The sequence below is a fragment of the Dermacentor albipictus genome, unplaced genomic scaffold (assembly GCF_038994185.2).
Source record: "Dermacentor albipictus isolate Rhodes 1998 colony unplaced genomic scaffold, USDA_Dalb.pri_finalv2 scaffold_16, whole genome shotgun sequence".
Classification (NCBI taxonomy): Eukaryota; Metazoa; Arthropoda; class Arachnida; order Ixodida; family Ixodidae; genus Dermacentor; species Dermacentor albipictus.
Genome location: NW_027225570.1, coordinates 7,316,427 through 7,335,207, shown reverse-complemented (window position 1 = coordinate 7,335,207; position 18,781 = coordinate 7,316,427). Strand labels below are relative to the sequence as shown.

Sequence of the window (18,781 nt, the reverse complement as noted above, 5' to 3'; positions counted from 1 at the left end):
TCCCATAGGGAAGATGGCGGAGCAAGATACCCCTACTACCGTCGAGAATCAATCTGAAATGGTGCCATCAGAAGACATCCAGGGAAGCACTACCCATTCTGATGTTGCACAGCCCACAGTAACGGAGTCTATACTAGAGGTTCCCATTCAGCAGGACATCTCTCGATCGTAGTTGGCCACAACCACCGCACCACCACACACCAGGCTGGAACGAGCAAGATGAATGCCAGCGCGATATCAAGACTACAAGCTTGCCTGACTGCAAGAACGTCGTTCGTGTCATGTGCTATGAAGTGAGTGCGCGAAAGTGGATTGATCTTTCTTTTTCTTTTTTTTTTTATGAGGGGGAATGCGTTGTGAACAGGGGGCGCTGTCAATTATATCATCTGCATATAAGCAGTTGCCATTAGAATAAAGGTTTTGTTCCTGTGATTCCCCGCCAATGTCTTATCATTCGGTGCTTCGCGTCCCCACAATCTGGCACAGTCAGCAGGATGAACAAAAGCTGGGCCAAAGGCAAGCAAACCAGTAGGAAAAGACAAGATGGAGGCAGGTGAGGGACAACATTGTGTTGTTAGCTAACAAGCAAAGTGATTTGCAACGTCTGGCTAATATCTGTGGACAGGAAGGCAACAATTTAGGTTTGAAATTTAGTGTTAGAAAATCAGGTGTTATGGTATTCAATGAAAACAGTGAACAGACAGTGGCAATACAGGGCCAAGAAATACCTCGGGTAAGAGAATATAAATACTTTGGTATATGGATAAACGAAGGCAATAGATATATTCAAACACAGGAAAATCAATAACAATGAAGGGGAAGAGAAATGCAGCCACTATGAAGCACAGGGCGCTATAAGGATGCAATAGGTACGAGCTGCTCCGGGGTATGTAGAAAGGTGTAATGGTTCCACGACTTACTTTTCAAGATGCGGCTGTTCCCTTGAAATCAGGGGTACAAGCAGGACTCTATGGGAACCAAAGGTCAGTAAGACGGCTCGCACTGGGCACTCATGGGAAGACTACAAATGAAGCTGTGCAGGGTGATATAGGCTGGACTAATTTTGAAGTGAGAGAAGCTCACAGTAAAATTGAGTATGAAGAATGACTGAGGAATATGGAAAAAAGTAAATGGGCTGGGAGAGTGTTCAGGTATCTGTACAGGAAAAACATTTATTCACAGTGGAGGAAAAGAACTAGGAAGCTTGCCAGCAATTATGTAGCCTGTAGCGTGAGCCACAGAGCAACAAAGAACGTCAAGCAGAAAGTCAGAGAGGCTGAAATAATCTCATGGGTGGCGACAATAGAGAAAAAACCTGCCATCAGTAACTACTCAAGAGGAAAAAAACGAAATCAGGAAAGGAAAAATTTATGATAACTCACAAGGGAAGCTCACTACTTTCCGAAGCAAGATCGGGATGCCTTAGAACATGCACCCATAAAGCGAGATATAAGAAGGAAGAAGCATGTGCTTGGCTGTGGTAAGCTAGGGAAACGATGGAGCATGTTTTATTAGAATGTGAAGACGTCTGCCCAGCAGTCGATTTAGGTACCACTGGCCTCCTTGAAGTCCTTGGGTTCAGCGAAAGCAATGGAAAAGTAAACATGTCCGCAATAGAGATTAGCAAGAGGTGATTGGAAGATTGGTGGAAGAAAAATAGGGAAACGACAAAAAACAGAGACTAACAAAAGCAAAGTTCACAATAGGGAGTCAGAAAATTTGGTTGTGGGAGTTCATAGTGTTTTTTTTTTTTTCTTTTTTAACTTCGGACATTCGGCAGTATAATAGCTGGCGCAACCCGCCAACTCATTCCAAAGGGGACGCTCATAACATCCATCTATCCATCCCATCCAACCTTGAAACGTGGTACGTGCGGGCGGCGCATGGGTGGTGCAGCGGTCATGCACTGGGCTTGGGTGCAATTAAAAACAGGCGGCCCTGCAAGTGCATGCATTAGGGGCAGGGGGGTGCAGTCGTGTTGCCTGGTGTTTGTCATTTCAAGGATGCTGCGCACATGTTCAGTAAGTTAACCTTCCGGGTTTGTGACGTAAAATGATAGGTGCTTGACAATATTTATCGCTAAAGGTACTTTATTGTAAAGGTGCACTTCATCTACGCTAAGGCAGTAGCTATCACAGCTTCTTTCCAACTAACACCAAACAAGGCACTAACTCGATCCCAATGTTTTACAGTGAAGCTGCATATGGCTAGCCTATTCGTCTGTCCATCTGTCTCTCATCTGTAACGCCGTAAACTCCTTCGGCGCAGCCCCATGCACGAAAAAAAAAGCAAAAGAGAGGCACGTGATTGGCTGCGCCAATAGCGACGTTGCTGCTCTCTGTCGCAGCTGAGCAGACGCACAGCAGTTCCTCTCTGGCTCCAAAATGGGTAGGCCACGCATCATACATACTCTTGAGGAGCAGGCAGCTTTGGATCAGCAACGCTGTGAGCAGAACTGGGAGTCAGCTTGTCTACACCATGCCGATGCTGCAGCCCAGGCACAAGAACAGGCTAATGCAGCCAACCGCAAGCAGCAACTGCATACCGAAGATCCAGCAGCCTACCAAACCATCATTTAATGAACCTTTAGGATTAACCCAATGATAAACACTGGGGTCGCACGTTTCAGCTTTGTTGATTAACCATCTGTACAGAGTGCTCGGGCGGTGATTTCTTTCTTTATTTCCTCCACTTCGTCCTGGCTAACTCAGAACTAGCCTGTTCGAGTGCGCTATTTTATGATGCGGGCGGGAGTAGAGTCACGTGGTGTTCGCCATATTTACCAGGGTTTATTTATCAGTCAGAAAAAATTAGTACGCAAGTAGTACATTGCTGAAAATACTGCAGTTAGACTTGGCTGCGCCTAAGATGCCTCATTGACACTTTGATAATTATGATTGTACGTCTCAACTTAGATCATTAATTACAATTAGCTAATTAAATATCAGTGACAAAACAATTACTGGCAGCTACTCCACTGTACTGGAAACAATATTCACTAGGTCTTCTTTGAGTAACGCATTGCTTTTCTTTTTTTTTTTATCTTGGTACATGATAGTTAATTGGGACACTCAGCCCATATTTATGACCTCTGCATGCAAGTGACAATGTTTCGATCTCTGATGAATGTTGCAAATTATTAGAAGTGCATTTAATTAGTCATTAGCTTTGCTCACTGGAAATTGAAGCGATACTGAGATGCATATAATTCACGTGCATTTCACACGCTGCTGAAGAAAGACTCTACTGAAGGGGTCACTGAAGTTTACAGGTAATTTTTCAGGGTCAAAACAGCACAAAAAGCATCTTTAAGCGAGGTGAAAATACACCAACCTATTCATTTTCTAGGCATAAGCTATCCATGCCTTTAGAAATAACTGTTAATTGGGTATACCCCCTTCTCTTTAAATATATAAGCTTTGTCCTGCATATATATTTAAATATATTGTGTATATGCATGGTGTTTACAATGAAAATTCAAAACAATGTTTAAGTGAGAAAATATGGATGAGGCATCCATCGCTGGTACTTCTAATGCCGCGTTCAGACTACAGTCGCATCCGATATAAGTGGCGTATTTATTGCAATTTGCGCAACTGCTTGAACGACTGTCTACGCAGCTAGCAACCGCCTATGTTCACATTGAGCCTTTCGATAAGATACGTTTTTTACGACTGGCCAATCACCGTTCTGGGACAGCCGCATTTCGCATTTTTCAACATGGCACCGATCAGCAAGCGGCTGTTAGCGCAGGTCGAGGCTCCTCAAGCCCAAAGGTTTCAGGCGCTGGTCATAGACTATCGGCCTCTGTCGCACTTCTTCAATTTGTTATTCATCGTTGCACAGCGAAGAAGCTTCCACACTTAGCATCATCACTAGGCACAGGCAGTGTGCACAACACAATGAGGCCGGAAAACCCCACTGCACTCAGGGACACCGTGCGCGTTCGGCGCGAACCAAGGAAAACGCGGATGGCGTCGGGAGCAGCAGCAAGAAACAGCGTTGCAACGCCGGATGGCCGGGATGGCGATCACGCAGAGGCTTCCGAAGCTAGCATCATCACCAGCCACAAGCACACACAGCACAATAAGACCGTCAAACCGATTGACACGCAAAGAACAACGGTGCTACGTCGGATTGCTGGGATGGCGGGCACCGGATGAAAACGCGGAATCTGGGGAGGCTCGGAAACTCCGTGACCGAAAGATGCAAACCGAAACTGCTTGGTGCATTGGCGGCATCGTAACAGTCGTATCTGTGCCTGTCGTAAAAGTAGCGGGTACTCCAACATTTATGCCCAGGCTGGTTGCAATTGCTGCGTACTTTCCGCTCAATGCAACAGTACTAGTGTGAACAAACTAGTTGCGCTTATTGTGTTTACGCTTACGATCCGTGCGAACGATCCGTACACAGCGCACATAGTCTGAACGCGGCATAATGCGCTTGTTAGGATTTGCAGAAAAAAGCAAAGTATGAATTAATATCCGTGCATGTCCGCGTCAACAATGATGCAGTAAGCTATTAGCCACAACAAAATTTTAAGTGAAAAGGCCGAGGCAAGTCAACAGAAACCTCAAATGCTGTGGGTTAGAAGACTCTGGCAATGACACGTTAGGTTGGGGGGGGGGGGGGAGGGGGGCGTAGGCTTCAGTATCAACGGGGGAGGTTCAGTCCCCGCCGCAAAACTCCGGAGGGGCTCAGGCCCCAGAGGCCCTCCGTAGCTGGCACCAGAACATAACACAGATGTCATCATCATCAGCCTGGTTACTCCCACTGCAGGGCAAAGGCCTCTCCCATACTTCTCCAACTACTCCGATTATGTACTAATTGTGGCCACGTCGTCCCTGCAAACTTCTTAATCTCATCCACCCACCTAACTTTCTGCTGCCCCCTGCTACGCTTCCCTTCTCTTGGAATCCAGTCCGTAACCCTTAATGACCATCGATTATCTTCCCTCCTCATTACATGTCCTGCCCATGCCCATTTCTTTTTCTTGATTTCAACTAAGATGTCATTAACTTGCGTTCGTTCCCTCACCCAATCTGCTCTTTTCTTATCCCTTAACGTTACACCTATCATTCTTCTTTCCATAGCTCGTTGCGTCGTCCACAATTTCAGCAGAACCCTTTTCGTAAGCCTCCAGGTTTCTGCCCCGTACGTGAGTACTGGTAAGACACAGCTGTTATATACTTTTCTCTTGAGGTATAATGGCAACCTGCTGTTCATGATCTGAGAATGCGTGCCAAACGTACCCCAGCCCATTCTTATTCTTCTGATTATTTCAGTCTCATGATCTGGATCCGCAGTCACTACCTGTCCTAAGTAGATGTATTCCCTTACCACTTCCAGTGCCTCGCTACCTATCGTAAACTGCTGTTCTCTTCCGAGACTGTTAAACATTTGTTTTCTGCAGATTATTTTTAAACCCACCCTTCTGCTTTGCCTCTCCAGGTCACTGAGCATGCATTGCAATTGGTCCCCTGAGTTACTAAGCAAGGCAATATCATCAGCAAATCGCAAGTTACTAAGGTATTCTCCATTAACTCTTATTCCCAATTCTTCCCAGTCCAGGTTTCTGAATACCTCCTGTAAACACGCCGTGAATAGCATTCGAGAGATCGTGTCTCCCTGCCTGATGCCTTTCTTTATTGGGATTTTGTTGCTTTCTTTATGGAGGACTACAGTGGCTGTGGAGTCGCTATAGATATCTTTCAGTATTTTTACATACGGCTCATCTCCACCCTGATTCCGTAATGCCTCTATGACTGCTGAGGTTTCGAATGAATCAAACGCTTTCTCGTAATCAATGAAAGCTATATACAAGGGTTGGTTATATTCCGCACATTTCTCTATCACCTGTTTGATAGTGTGAATGTGGTCTATTGTTGAGTAGCCTTTATGGAATCCTGCCTGGTCCTTTGGTTGACAGAAGTCTAAGGTATTCCTGATTCTATTTGATTTGATTTATTGATTTCCATTTACACACACACATGTACAGAGGAGTGGTAAATGGAGGTGGATGAGGGAAAAAAGCCGCACAGACGCGGCTTGAGGTAACCTCACCCCCTTAGGTACAATATGGCTGCATGGGGTAACACATGAAATGCCATATAAATTACATTTAATGCAACACACTGCAATGCAAAACACACTGCGGCACTGAAATAAATAAATGATATACACTCGGTAACAGACAAAAGAAGAGGAACATAACACACATTATTAATCATTAACAAACGTGCTCTAAAGTGAAAGCAATAGAGCTTTAAATTCTGACAGTGATAAATCCTGTAAATTGAAGCCTGCTCTCTCGTATAAATTCAGTAATCTTGGAAGGTTGTTACACAACATTTGACAACCGTAGTTAGTTCTAGAGCGCGGAACCTTCCAGACTTCAGGTGTACGAGTTGAATAACAGTATGAATTGACGGATAGATATGCAAGTTCTACAAGTAAAGTATTGTTACGTTTGGTATTAAAGTAATACTCGCGTAATAGTCTGCAGTTATAGATGTTATGGACTGTCGCAATGTTGTATTTCTTGAACAGGTTTTCAGTATGGGCGGCAAACGGTACATTAGCGATGACACGTATTATTTTCTTCTGCATACGAAATAATTTACTCAAGTTACATTCAGTTGTGGTGCCCCATACAAGATGCCCATAATGTATGTGAGACACGAATAAGGCATTATAAATTAATAATTTTACAGAGACGGGTAAAGTATATCTCTAGTGATTTAAAACACCTGTTATGCGGCTAAGTTTTTGGAGTACAAAGCTTACATGGTCGTCCCATTGCATGGTACTCGTGAAGTGTACCCCTAACACCTTTGCAGAAAGAGTGAGTTCTATATTTGTGGATCTATACGATAATGTTAGATCTGGAGGAAGAAGACTCATGCCTTTGGTATGAAAAATTACGGCCTTTGTTTTCGCCGTATTTACTTTTAGACAGTTCTCAGTGGACCAATGGGATAGGCTGCACAAGAAGTCATTTGCCATACTAATTAAATTGGTACGAGAAGCAGATGAGATGAAAACACTTGTGTCATCTGCGTAAATTATAAATTTCGCCTTTTCGTAGATGGAAGTAATATCGTTAGCATATAAGTTAAACAGCAACGGGCCCAAAATGCTACCCTGTGGGACGCCACAAAGTATTTCTTTAGTTACCGATGTATTGTGGCCTACAGAAACAAACTGGCGTCTGTTATTAAGATAAGATTTTAATAATTGAAGTGGAATGCCTCTAATCCCATATTTCTCTAGTTTGAGGAATAAACTGTTGTGAATAATATGATCAAACGCCTGTGTAAAGTTGACAAATATGCCTATTGTTAATAGCTTATGTTCGAAGTTCTGCAATATAAATTCCTTTTGATCGAGAAGAGCTAATTCAGTCGACCTGTTTTTACGGAAACCGTATTGAGCATTTGAAATTATCTTGTACTTTTCACAGAACGAAGACAACTGAATTAGAATAATTTTTTCAAGACCTTTTGAAAAAACAGGGAGGATCGAGATCGGGCGAGAATTTTTTGTATCTAATTTATTACCCTTTTTAAATAATACTACTACCTTAGCAACCTTCATATTTTCTGGAAATACGCCTGTGGAAATGCACAAATGTTAAATACGTGTCAAAATAGGGGCTATATCATATATTTATTTATTTATTTATTGCACATACCTTACAGGCCCCTTTACAGGGCATTGAGTAAGGGGGGTAATAACGAAAGTACAAAGTAACTTGTCGGTGTACAACGTACGGCTCAAATTTGCAGTTTAACATAAAGGAGAGGAATCGATGATAATGTGGTATGGCGGCAAGTACAAGGTCGAGCGGGAAAAAGGATAACACGAAGAGAGAAAAAAAAATATTGGCTGGCATTATACATATGGAAAAACTGGATACAAGAACTATAAAGTATACCGATTACAATGACAACAGTAACAAGAAAAGAAACGACAACCAAAGATAGACTGACAAATGCGGAATCTAGGCGCATGAGCAGTTGGCAGGGTTTAAAATACGCACAGTGGTAGGGCATGATAAGAACGCAGGAACTAATGGCGTGCAAAGTACAAATATTTATCAATATAAGGAATGCAGTCGGGCACAAAATGGGATACTGAAGAAAAAAAAAAAAACACATGCAGTGGTACAAAAAAATGACGGATGTCTTTGGTCTTAAAGCTGTCAAAATAACAAATAAATAAATACATGGGTAGTATACAGAACATGGCACCGAAAGTAAAATAAAACTGGAAATACTAGTGGCAAGTTTTTATTGCGAAAAGAAAGAGTGCAGGAGTTGACGGAAGTTATCGTGGTCTGGTTCAGATGCAATGATGTCTGGAAGATCATTCCACAAACGTATGGCGTGTGGAAGAGCAGATGCACTGAAGGTGTGAGTTGACCCATATAATCGCGTGAAACTTAAGTGATTATGCAACCGACGTGATGTGATGGAAGGAGCATCAAGGTGAAATGGGAATGGTCTGTTGCTGCATGTGTATTTGTGAAAAAGGCATAAAAGGGCAATGTCGCGACGAGCACTAAGGGGTTCAAGTGAAAGATTGAGCTTAATTTGCGTTATGCTGTTATGGTTGTCATAATTGCGTGAAATGAAACGGGCAGCCCTATTCTGAACTGCTTCAAGCATGTTAATTAAATAATTTTGGTAGGGGGACCAGATAGATGCGGCGTATTCAAGCTGTGGGCGAACGAAGGTCTGATAAGCTAGATGACGAGCGTGAGTGGGACAGTTATGTAAATTTCGACGTAAATATCCTAAAGATTTTGAAGCTTTTGCGCTTATGGTGGTAATATGGTGAGACCAGGAGAGGTTGGGTGTGAAATGAATACCAAGGTACTTATAAGATGATGCCTGCGACAGTTGGTAGTTGTTAATGGTGTAGTAGTAGTTGGAAATGTTTTGCTTGCGTGTGAAGGAGATTATTTCGCATTTTTCTGTATTCAGCGACATAAGCCATTTTTTACACCAGTTAATGCGTTAAAGGTCGTTTTGCAGCGTTAAGTGGTCATCGGCACAGGTTATTGGACGATATATGATGCAATCGTCAGCGAAGATTCGCATGCAGGAAGAAATGTTTTGTGGCAAGTCGTTTATGTAGATTAAAAACAATAGGGGGGCGATATATAACAAATTTTATAGGTAGAATCTGAAGACCAGCGGCATCCCAGCTGCGAGATGTCTTGAGTCTTAGGTACACAGAACATACATCCGAAGGCATGAGTGGCTGAAAAAATATTGTGTTTGCGTTCGGAGTAATGTGCACATAGTGCGGCATGGGATGATTGAGGTCAACGTCTCTGTGTACAAAATAATCATTGAGAGCGTTTGCCAAATCCTTCTTTACCAACAAGCTACCATTTAAACTGATTTGTTCAATTGGATCACTCCTCTGATTTCTGTTCATAAGAGCATTTAGTCTATTCCATAGTTTCTTTGAGTCATTCATACAAGACGAAAACATCTGCAGAAAATAAGCATCACGTGCTTTCCGTAGCTCTTTGCTTAATTTGTTACGAAACATTTTAAATGTTTTTAGATCCAGAGGCTCTCGGGTTTTGATGAATTTAGCATATAGTTTGTCACGCTTCTTCATTCTTTTACAAAGAGCATTCGTTAACCACGGCTTTCACAGGCATTATTTTCTCCTGTTAACTTTGAAAACAAAATGCTTTTTATACACGGTAACAAACCTGCTAAGAAAAATATTGTACGCTGATTCAGCATCATGTTCCTGTAAAACGTGATCCCAGTTAATCTGCTTCAGCTCTGTTTGAAAAGATGTTAGGGTATCCTCGGTTACTTTCTGGAAGGTTCCGCTTGTGTCTCCGTGCGAGGTGCTAGCTATTCTAGTTTTGACAAACATGCAAATAGGCATATGGTCACTTATAGCACTACTCAAAACAGCACTTACGATACACTGAGGAGAGTAATTCGTTATAAACAAATCAAGCGCAGTTTCCGTATTTTCTGTTACTCTAGTGCTGGAGTGAATTGTATTTAAACAACCATTTGAAATGAATACCCTTTCAAAATCGGACCGGCGTACTGTATCCGCGCCAATGTTTACATTAAAATCTCCTCCAATAATTATGTTTAGGCGGTTTTCATTAGCAAAAGATAACAGATCATCAAAAACTTCAAGAAAATGGGCAAGAACACCATCAGGAGGGCGGTAGCATACAGCAAAAAGGTCTTTCTCTGAATGAACACATAGCACTTCGTAATCACTCGTTGTACGCGAAAAATTAGGAAGTATATCACAAGGTATAAGGTCAGACATTAATAGGCATTACTAAGGTAATTGCAATGCAATTACCTTAGTAAATACTTTGTAGGCAACGGACAGTAAGCTGATCGGTCTATAATTTTTTAGTCGGCGTCCCCTTTCTTATGCTCGAAGTCATGAGGCATAGCGTATACAGAGTGGCCAATTTTTCTAGAACAATCTGCCCACCATCCTTCAACAAGTCTGCTGTTACCCGATCCTCCCCAGCTGTCTTCCCCCTTTGCATAGCGCCCAAGGCTTTCTTTACTTCTTCCGGCGTTACTTGTGGGATTTCAAATTCCTCTGGACTATTCTCTTTTCCATTATCATCATGGGTGCCACTGGTACTGTATAAAACTCTATAGAACTCCTCAGCCACTTGAACGATCTCATCCATATCAGTAATGATATTGCCGGCTTTGTCTCTTAACGCATACATCTGATTCTTGCCTATTCCTAGTTTCTTCTTCACTGCTTTTAGGCTTCCTCCGTTCATGAGAGCATGTTCAATTCTATCCATATTATACTTCCTAATGTCAGCTGTCTTACGCTTGTTGATTAACTTGGAAAGTTCTGCCACTTCCATTCTAGCTGTAGGGTTAGAGGCTTTCATACATTGGCGTTTCTTGATCAGATCTTTCGTCTCCTGCAATAGCGTACTGGTATCCTGTCTAATGGAGTTGCCACCGACTTCTATTGCAGACTCCTTAATGATGCCCATAATATTGTCGTTCATTGCTTCAACACTAAGGTCCTCTTCCTGTGTTAAAGCCGAATACCTGCTCTGTAGCTTGATCCGGAATTCCTCTATTTTCCCTCTTACCGCTAACTCATTGATCGGCTTCTTATGTAACAGTTCCTTCCGCTCCCTCCTTAAGTCTAGGCTAATTCGAGTTCTTACCATCCTATGGTCACTGCAGCGCACCTTGCCGAGCACGTCCACATCTTGTATGATGCCAGGGTTACGCAGAGTATAAAGTCTATTTCACTCCTAGTCTCACCATTCGGGCTCCTCCATGTCCACTTTCGACTATCCCACTTGCGGAAGAAGGTATTCATTATCCGCATCTTACTCTGTTCTGCAAAGTCTACTAATAACTCTCCCCTGCTATTCCTAGTGCCTATGCCGTATTCCCCCACTGCCTTGTCTCACACACAGATGTGTTAAGTAAAAATATTCAGGCGCTACGCTTATACAGGCGGGAAATATTACACTATACCACAGGCAGGAAATGTTCACAAGGCGAACGTATGGGCTTATACTTTAGGCTAGATTGCTGCAATGATGGTGTTCATTTATCAGTGTTTAATGATCGTACATTGTGCCTTGCTTTTTCACTTTCTGAAAGGAATAAATTCTTTTGCTTTAGGAGCCAAAACCACTATCTGGTTATTAGTGTAATGAGGGACTTGGAAACAGCTTCGATCCCCTGCAGACTTTTTCAATGTGCACTTAAATCTAAGTGCACGAGCGTTCTTGCATTTCACCCTGTTTGAAATTTTGCAGCCAAGACCATGATAGAAACCGCGATTTGAAGCTTGCTTCTTGACACTCGCATGGCACGTGTTTGCTAATGTAAGACAGTTTCCGGTCATGTGCACTTTCATACGTTTCACATGCACGATTTGTATCTCGATGAACACAGCACCTTCAGCTATCGCTGCCGTAATTATTCACCTTGGTTTGTCCTTTTTTCATGGGATTGCACAGCTAACGTATTACGGTCAAAAGTTGCGTCAGTCTTTTTTGATGTACGCGATATGCCTCAACTTTGCGTTTGAAACAAATTTGTTAGCGTAAGCGAAAGCACGGCAAAAAAGACCAGTTATCTGCTGGGCTCGAAGCTTATAAAAGTATTGCTTTACATAAGCGTTGTAACTTCATTTTTACAGTGAGGTGTAAATATTTCAGTGCACATAATCGTACAAACTGCGGAACCTAAATTCCCACTGTCCGCCATGGCAGGCCTTTAGGGGTTCCGACATATGATGGTGCAGCTGGACAAACAGAGAAGTGTGACGCCGCTATTCGGGTTTTGAGTCCACCTACTTATTGGAGCACCCAATGAGCAAAGGCGACGCAGCTCACCGAGCGAGGTCTGCACCAGCTCTGTGTCGTCGAACTCGAGGGCTGGCTCGAAGTCGCAATCATGGTTGTCCGGCATGCTGTCGCTGTTTGTAGAGTCACCTGCACGTCGGCGACACTGGTCAGCGACAAGATTGCATACGGGAAGGACTATAAGTACCATCTTACACAGGGCAGGAGCAAAATGAATTAGTGCAGAGGATACACGGGTGGGGCATTTTGAATGCAATGCACAAGTCGAACGGTATATGATGTACCAACAACTATGGTTCAAGTTAACAGAATGACATATACTATGCACGAAATTATTTCAATGTCTAGAGAAATTGCTGCATGGCATCACTGCCACACCAGTCTATCACTAAAGTTGCTCGTACCGGGCCTTACATTCTTGACAAAATGATTTCTCAGAATTTTTAGAATGGCAGCCCACGAACAAATGTAATTTAATATATGAGAAAAGGAAATGGTAACAGCTATCTTAAATCTTTTCAGACTTAAATATTAAAGGTACAAAACAACAACAAAGCTCAAACCTACATTACTGAGTGGGTCTTGCAGCGGCATGATGAGCACATGGTTCAAACTTGTCTGCACTGTCTTTCAGATTGTCGCTTGCACCAAATCCAGATGTCTTCAGGAATGTGCTACCTCTGCGCATGATCCCTTTGGCCCATCCTTCGAAACGTTACTCGGGGCCGCCATATCGGATGATGTAATACGACCATTGCATCATTGTTGGATTGAAGCACCGGACCTGCGTGGCTTGACCTTTGGCGAGCCCTTCTGCACATGGAGTACTACCACAGCGTCACCTCGTCGTTTATACAGCGCTATAAAGCCGAGGACAGACGCTATGCTCTTGAGTGGGTCTTGCAGCGGCACGATGAGCACATGGTTCAAACTTGTCTGCATTGTCTTTCAGGTATGCCCGAAGTACAATTTTCCTTGTTATAGAAGCGATGATCGATGTGTAGTGCTGTTGCTTGACCCACTGATGAGAGCGTTATCTGTTTTTTCTGCCCGTAGAATGTTGTTGATGTTATCTGGTGACGTCAAAACCAATCCTGGTCCCGATAAGTTACAAGAAACGTTATCGCAATTGCTCGCAGGGCAGGAAAAAATTCGTTCCAAAATATCTTCTTGGACAGCCTAGTTTGCTTCCATTGAAGAAAGGCTAAATAGGCTTGAGACGTCAGTACTGTCAGTCACGGAAGTGATTCCGTGAGTTCAGAAACTTGAAAAAACTGTCGCTCATCTTACAAACGTGGTATTGAAGCTGGAAAGTCGGTCTGACGATCTTGAAAACAGGTCCCGCAGAAATAACCTTGTTGTCTATGGATTACCTGAACCCCATTCTGAGCCCTCCGGGCAACTACTTGATGCATTCACAAACTTAATATCTGATAAACTTGGTGTTCAATGTGCATACATTGAACGTTGGCACAGACTTGGGGTGCGTAGAGGTGATAAACCACGTCCTGCTATATTCAAATTTTTGGACTACAGGTCAAAGATTATAATATTAAAGAATGCCCGAAAGCTTAAAGGTACAGATATATATACAAATGAGGACTTCTCTGAACGGGTTCGAAAGATACGCAAAGCTCTTTGGAGACTTTTTGTGACTCAAAGAAAAAATGCATCGACGGTTCGTCTGCAATATGATTCCTTGCTGATAGACAGTGTACGCTATGTGCTGAACGAATCAGGTGATTCAATGATTAAAACCAATAACCAAACCTCTGCAGTACATAAAACTTGACTGCATTCCGATGCTAATTTCTCCCTGGTAAACGTTAATGCCCGCAGTCTTCTTAACAAAATTCAAGACTTTCATCACTTCGTTGCATTTTATCATCCTTCTGTGATTTGCGTGACTGAAACGTGGCTTGGTGAACACATCTTAGATTCTGAAATTTTACCACCAGGTTACAGCATCCTCAGAAAAGATAGAAGTGGCCGGCGCGGTGGTGGTGTGGCACTCTTTGTAAACTAAGACATTGAGTTTACAGTATTGCCTGACGTTTATAACTGCGAATCAGTATGGTGCAAAATAAGGCTTTGTGGATTCACTTTGGCTGTAGGGGCTGTTTATCGACCCCCTGACACGGATCTCAGTGTCTTTTCCGATCTTACCGATTATATAACCAAACATAAACTTACCTGTTGTAAAATGTTACTTGCTGGTGATTTCAACACCCCTGGCATAGATTGGCCAACGCTATCTGCTAGTGGTTGTCACAAAGTCATTTGTGATTACTTGATTAACATGTTCATTTCTTTCGATCTGACGCAAATTGTGAATTCCGCAACCCGAGAAAGCTCAATTTTAGATCTTGTTTTCATAAATGAGCAACTTAGACAAAATGGTTACGATTTTAATATCGTTGAAGGCCTGTCGGACCATAAGGGGGTCATTGTTTATTTGAATTTAGCAACTATGCCTAAGCTTCCTTCACAACAGACAGTATTGAACTTTGAAGGTGCTGATAACTCCATAACTGAGTTACTCACATGCTCCTTTGATAAGTTTTCGAGTTGCGGGAACCATTCCTCTGTTAACGTGTTAGTGAACCGTTTTTGCTCAATTGTCAATCAATGTATAACTGATTACATTCCAACCAAGTGTATAAAGCGCAATCCCAAGCACCCTTGGTACACACGTGAAATTATACACCTGATTCGTAGCATCAGGCTTCTGCGCTAACAACCCTATGCAAACAATCCAATGAAAGCTTCAGTATTGACCACACTTAAAAACAACTTAAAATCTGCTATGTCAAATGCGAAAAGCTTTTATTTTAATAGCACCTTGTCATACTTCATTAAAAACAAACCATCAAAGTTTTGGCGAACTATCAGTCCACCAAGTCAGAGCTCTCCTTCATTCATAATTGCTAATCAACCATGCTCAGATAATTTTAGCATTACTGAAGCCTTTAATAATTACTTTAAATCAGTGTTCACCTGTGATGATGGACGCACCCCCACGTTTTGCACTACTCTTTCGTCATCACCTTTTCCTAGTACGGTAATCACTTTAGCTGGTGTCCATAATCTTATACTCAAGATAGATACTATGAAAAGTACTGGGCCAGATAATATACCAGATATGTTCTTACGGCGATATTCTGAATGGAGCTCTCGGTACTTATCCCTAATTTTTACGAAATCTGTAGAATCATCCACTGTTCCAATACTCTGGAAATGTGCTAAGGTCGTTCCCATTCACAAAGACGGTAATAAGCAGGAAATATCTAACTACAGACCTATTTCTTTAATATCAACATCTTGCAAACTATTGGAACACATTATCCATAAATATATCAATGAGTACTTATCTGAACATAATGTTCTTTCGCATGCTCAACATGGCTTATGTTCCGGATTCTCCACAGTAACACATCATCTAGAATTCTCCCATGATATTGCATCCACACTTAACCTTAGAGGACAACTTGATGCCATTTTTATTGATTACAGTAAAGCTTTTGAGACAGTGTGTCATAACAGGCTTCTCAAGGCAATTAAACTCAAGGCAATAATTCATGATTATAAATTACTAGGTTGGATACAGGACTACCTAAGTACAAGAACCCAGTTTGTTGCGTTTAACCGTGTTCACTCATCTCGTGTCAATGTTACATACGGTGTACTACAGGGATGTAAGGTCCTGGGTCCTTTGCTGTTTGTAGTCCATGTAAATGATCTCGTTGAAGTAACCGCGGGCACTTCTGTCAAAATGAGACTATATGCTGATGACTGCGTCCTTTATTCTACTATAAGTAGTAATCATGATCAGTTGGAGCTGAACGAAGCCTTCGCCCGTTTTTGCGAATGGAGCAGAACATGGCAAATGTCACTTAATTTTAAGAAAACCGTATCAATGACTTTTTCGAATAAGAAACAACCATTACAATTTACATATTTTAATGAAGCGCACAAGCTTGTAAGCTTCCACACGTTCAAATACCTTGGTGTTACTTTCTCGCCTGATCTGAAATGGCATGCTCACATTAACTGTATAACCAACAAGGTGTTGAGAAAACTGGGTTTTCTTAAAAGAAACTTACGAGATGCAACTAAAGAATGTAAATTAACGGCATACAGATCATTAATAAGGCCTCTACTTGAATACGCGTCAGTAGTGTGGTCGCCACATCATTCCAAAGACATAGACATGCTTGAGTCTATTCAGAAAAAGGCCATAAGGTTTATATATAATCGTTATGACCACCATTTCCCACCGACATCACATGCAAGTAAGCTACTACTAAAGCCTCTGGCCCATAGACATACTTGTGACCGTGTTGTTCTGCTACATATAATTGCTCATGGGAAAACTTATGTCAATGCACCTATTGTTTTCACTAACCCTTCTTCTCGGCCCACCAGAAGAAGTCATCATCTTAACATTGTTCCTTTGAATGCAACGATTGATTGTTTTAGGTTTTCCTTTTTTCCGCATACAATTGCGATTTGGAATGGCCTTGAGGGATCCTTGCACAAGTTACCAAGTGATGTATTTGCCAACCTATTACCTAATCATGTTCATTAATCAACTAGCTATTCCTGATATTGTTTTTTCTACTGTTTGTTTTTTTTTGCCACTAAAATGTATTCTTCAGTTGATTGACATATGTATACACTCACTCCTGCAATATCTTGCTATGTAAGATGGCAGTATATGTAAACAAATAAAAATTTTAAAAATGGTGTATTTTTATTGACACGGCATGTACAATCAAGTGCACGCACGCACCGCGCACTGTTTGGCAATGAAAGCACCGTGGGCAGCGGTCGACTCAGTGTCGAAGGCCGTGACAAGCAGCAGGAGTTCTGCGCATGCTGGGCCAACGATGCACGTCTGTCGAGGGGGCAAGTCAGTCGCAGCACACTGTGTCCATCTCGGTCGGATGAAAAAGTTCTTCCAGTGACGACAAGAAATGGAGCTCCTCAGGTACATCTCGGAATTCACGTACACGCATAGTATGGTTTCATGTGCACTACATGAACTTCAGCGCATGGACAATGACGGGGCGAACCGGGGTCAGAACTGCAGGCAACGACTTCGTAGGTCATGTCACTGAGGTGGCGTGTAACCTTGTAGGGACCAAAATACCGGCGGAGAAACTTTTCCGAGAGTCCACAGCATTGGATGGGCGTCCAGACCCACACGAAGGCGCCAGTATTATAATGGACGTCGCGTCGACCCTGACTGTATCGAAGGGTGTTGGTATGCTGTTGGCTCCAGATACGATGCCGAGCAAGCTGGTGTGCTTCTTCGGCTCTTTGTACGAACCCTTCTACGTGTTCACTGGTCAGGCTATTATCAGCCAGAGGTAGCATGGCGTAAAGTGTGGACGTGACGTGGCGCCTGTACACAAGTTCGAACGGCGTGAACTGTGTAGTCTCCTGTACAGCAGTGTTATACGCACAGGTCACATAGGGTCAAATCTTGTCCCACGTCTTGTGCTCTATGTCGACATACATGGTGAGCATGTCAGCCAGCGTTCTGTTCAGACGTTCCGTTAATCCATTGGTTTGAGGGTTATACGCTGTGCTCTTGCGGTGAAAGCAATGCGTCAGCTGGAGAACGTCCTGCATAAGTTCGGCTGTAAATGCTGTACCGCGGTCGGTGATGACAACAGACGGTGCACCATGTTGCAGGACGATGTGGCATAAAAAAAACTCGGCCAATTCATACGAGCTTGCTTGCGGAATAGCTTCGGTTTCGGCGTACCGGGTTAAGTAGTCGGTGGCGACGACTATCCATTCGTTGCACAATGAGGTCACTGGGAATGGCCCAAGTAGATCCATTCCTATTTGTTGGAACGGTGCTTGAGGAGGGTCCACAGGGTGGAGAAAGCCAGCCGGTTTAACTGGCGATTTCTTGCAGTGCTGACAATCGCGGCAGGTCTTCACGTACCGTTGCACAGAAAAATAAAGCCGGGGCCAGTAATACTTCTGTCGTATCCTTGCTAATGTCTTAGCGAATCCCAGGTGTCCCGCGTATGGCTCATCACGACAGGCTTGCAAAATGTCTTGGCACAGCGTTGACGGCACGACAAGGAGGTACGTATTGGGACCGCTTCCGCAGTTTTTTCTGTAAAGGACGTTGTTGTGCAAGTAGCCCATGATAAGCCGCGCATGAGCGAGCAGGGTAAAACACCTTCAACTCCTTGAAGGTGCTCGATCAGCGGCAGCAGCTCAGGGTCAGCGCACTGGTGCTCAGCCATCTTTATGGCGTCGATAACACCGACAAATGGCAAGTCATGGTCAGGGTCCAATGGCGTCGTAGGGAGTGGTGCACGTGACAAACAGTCAGCGTCACTGTGCTTTCTCCCAGATCGGCTGACAACTGTTATGTCATACTCTTGTAAG

General features: G+C 43.0%; 1 protein-coding gene across 4 annotated transcripts in view; it reads right to left on the bottom strand.

The window, feature by feature from the left end:
• LOC135901674 (rho GTPase-activating protein 1-like) overlaps window positions 1-18,781 on the bottom strand; it is a 148,747-nt gene that overhangs the window by 123,104 nt on the left and 6,862 nt on the right. For 3 of the 4 annotated variants that reach the window (XM_065431515.1, XM_065431514.1, XM_065431513.1), the window contains one exon: window positions 12,398-12,496. The exons of the other annotated variant lie outside the window; for it this stretch is intronic. In XM_065431515.1, coding sequence (XP_065287587.1) covers window positions 12,398-12,473 — 76 coding nt within the window. In that variant the 5' untranslated portion in view covers window positions 12,474-12,496. The remainder of the gene's footprint in view (window positions 1-12,397; window positions 12,497-18,781) is intronic. 4 annotated transcript variants of the gene reach the window in all.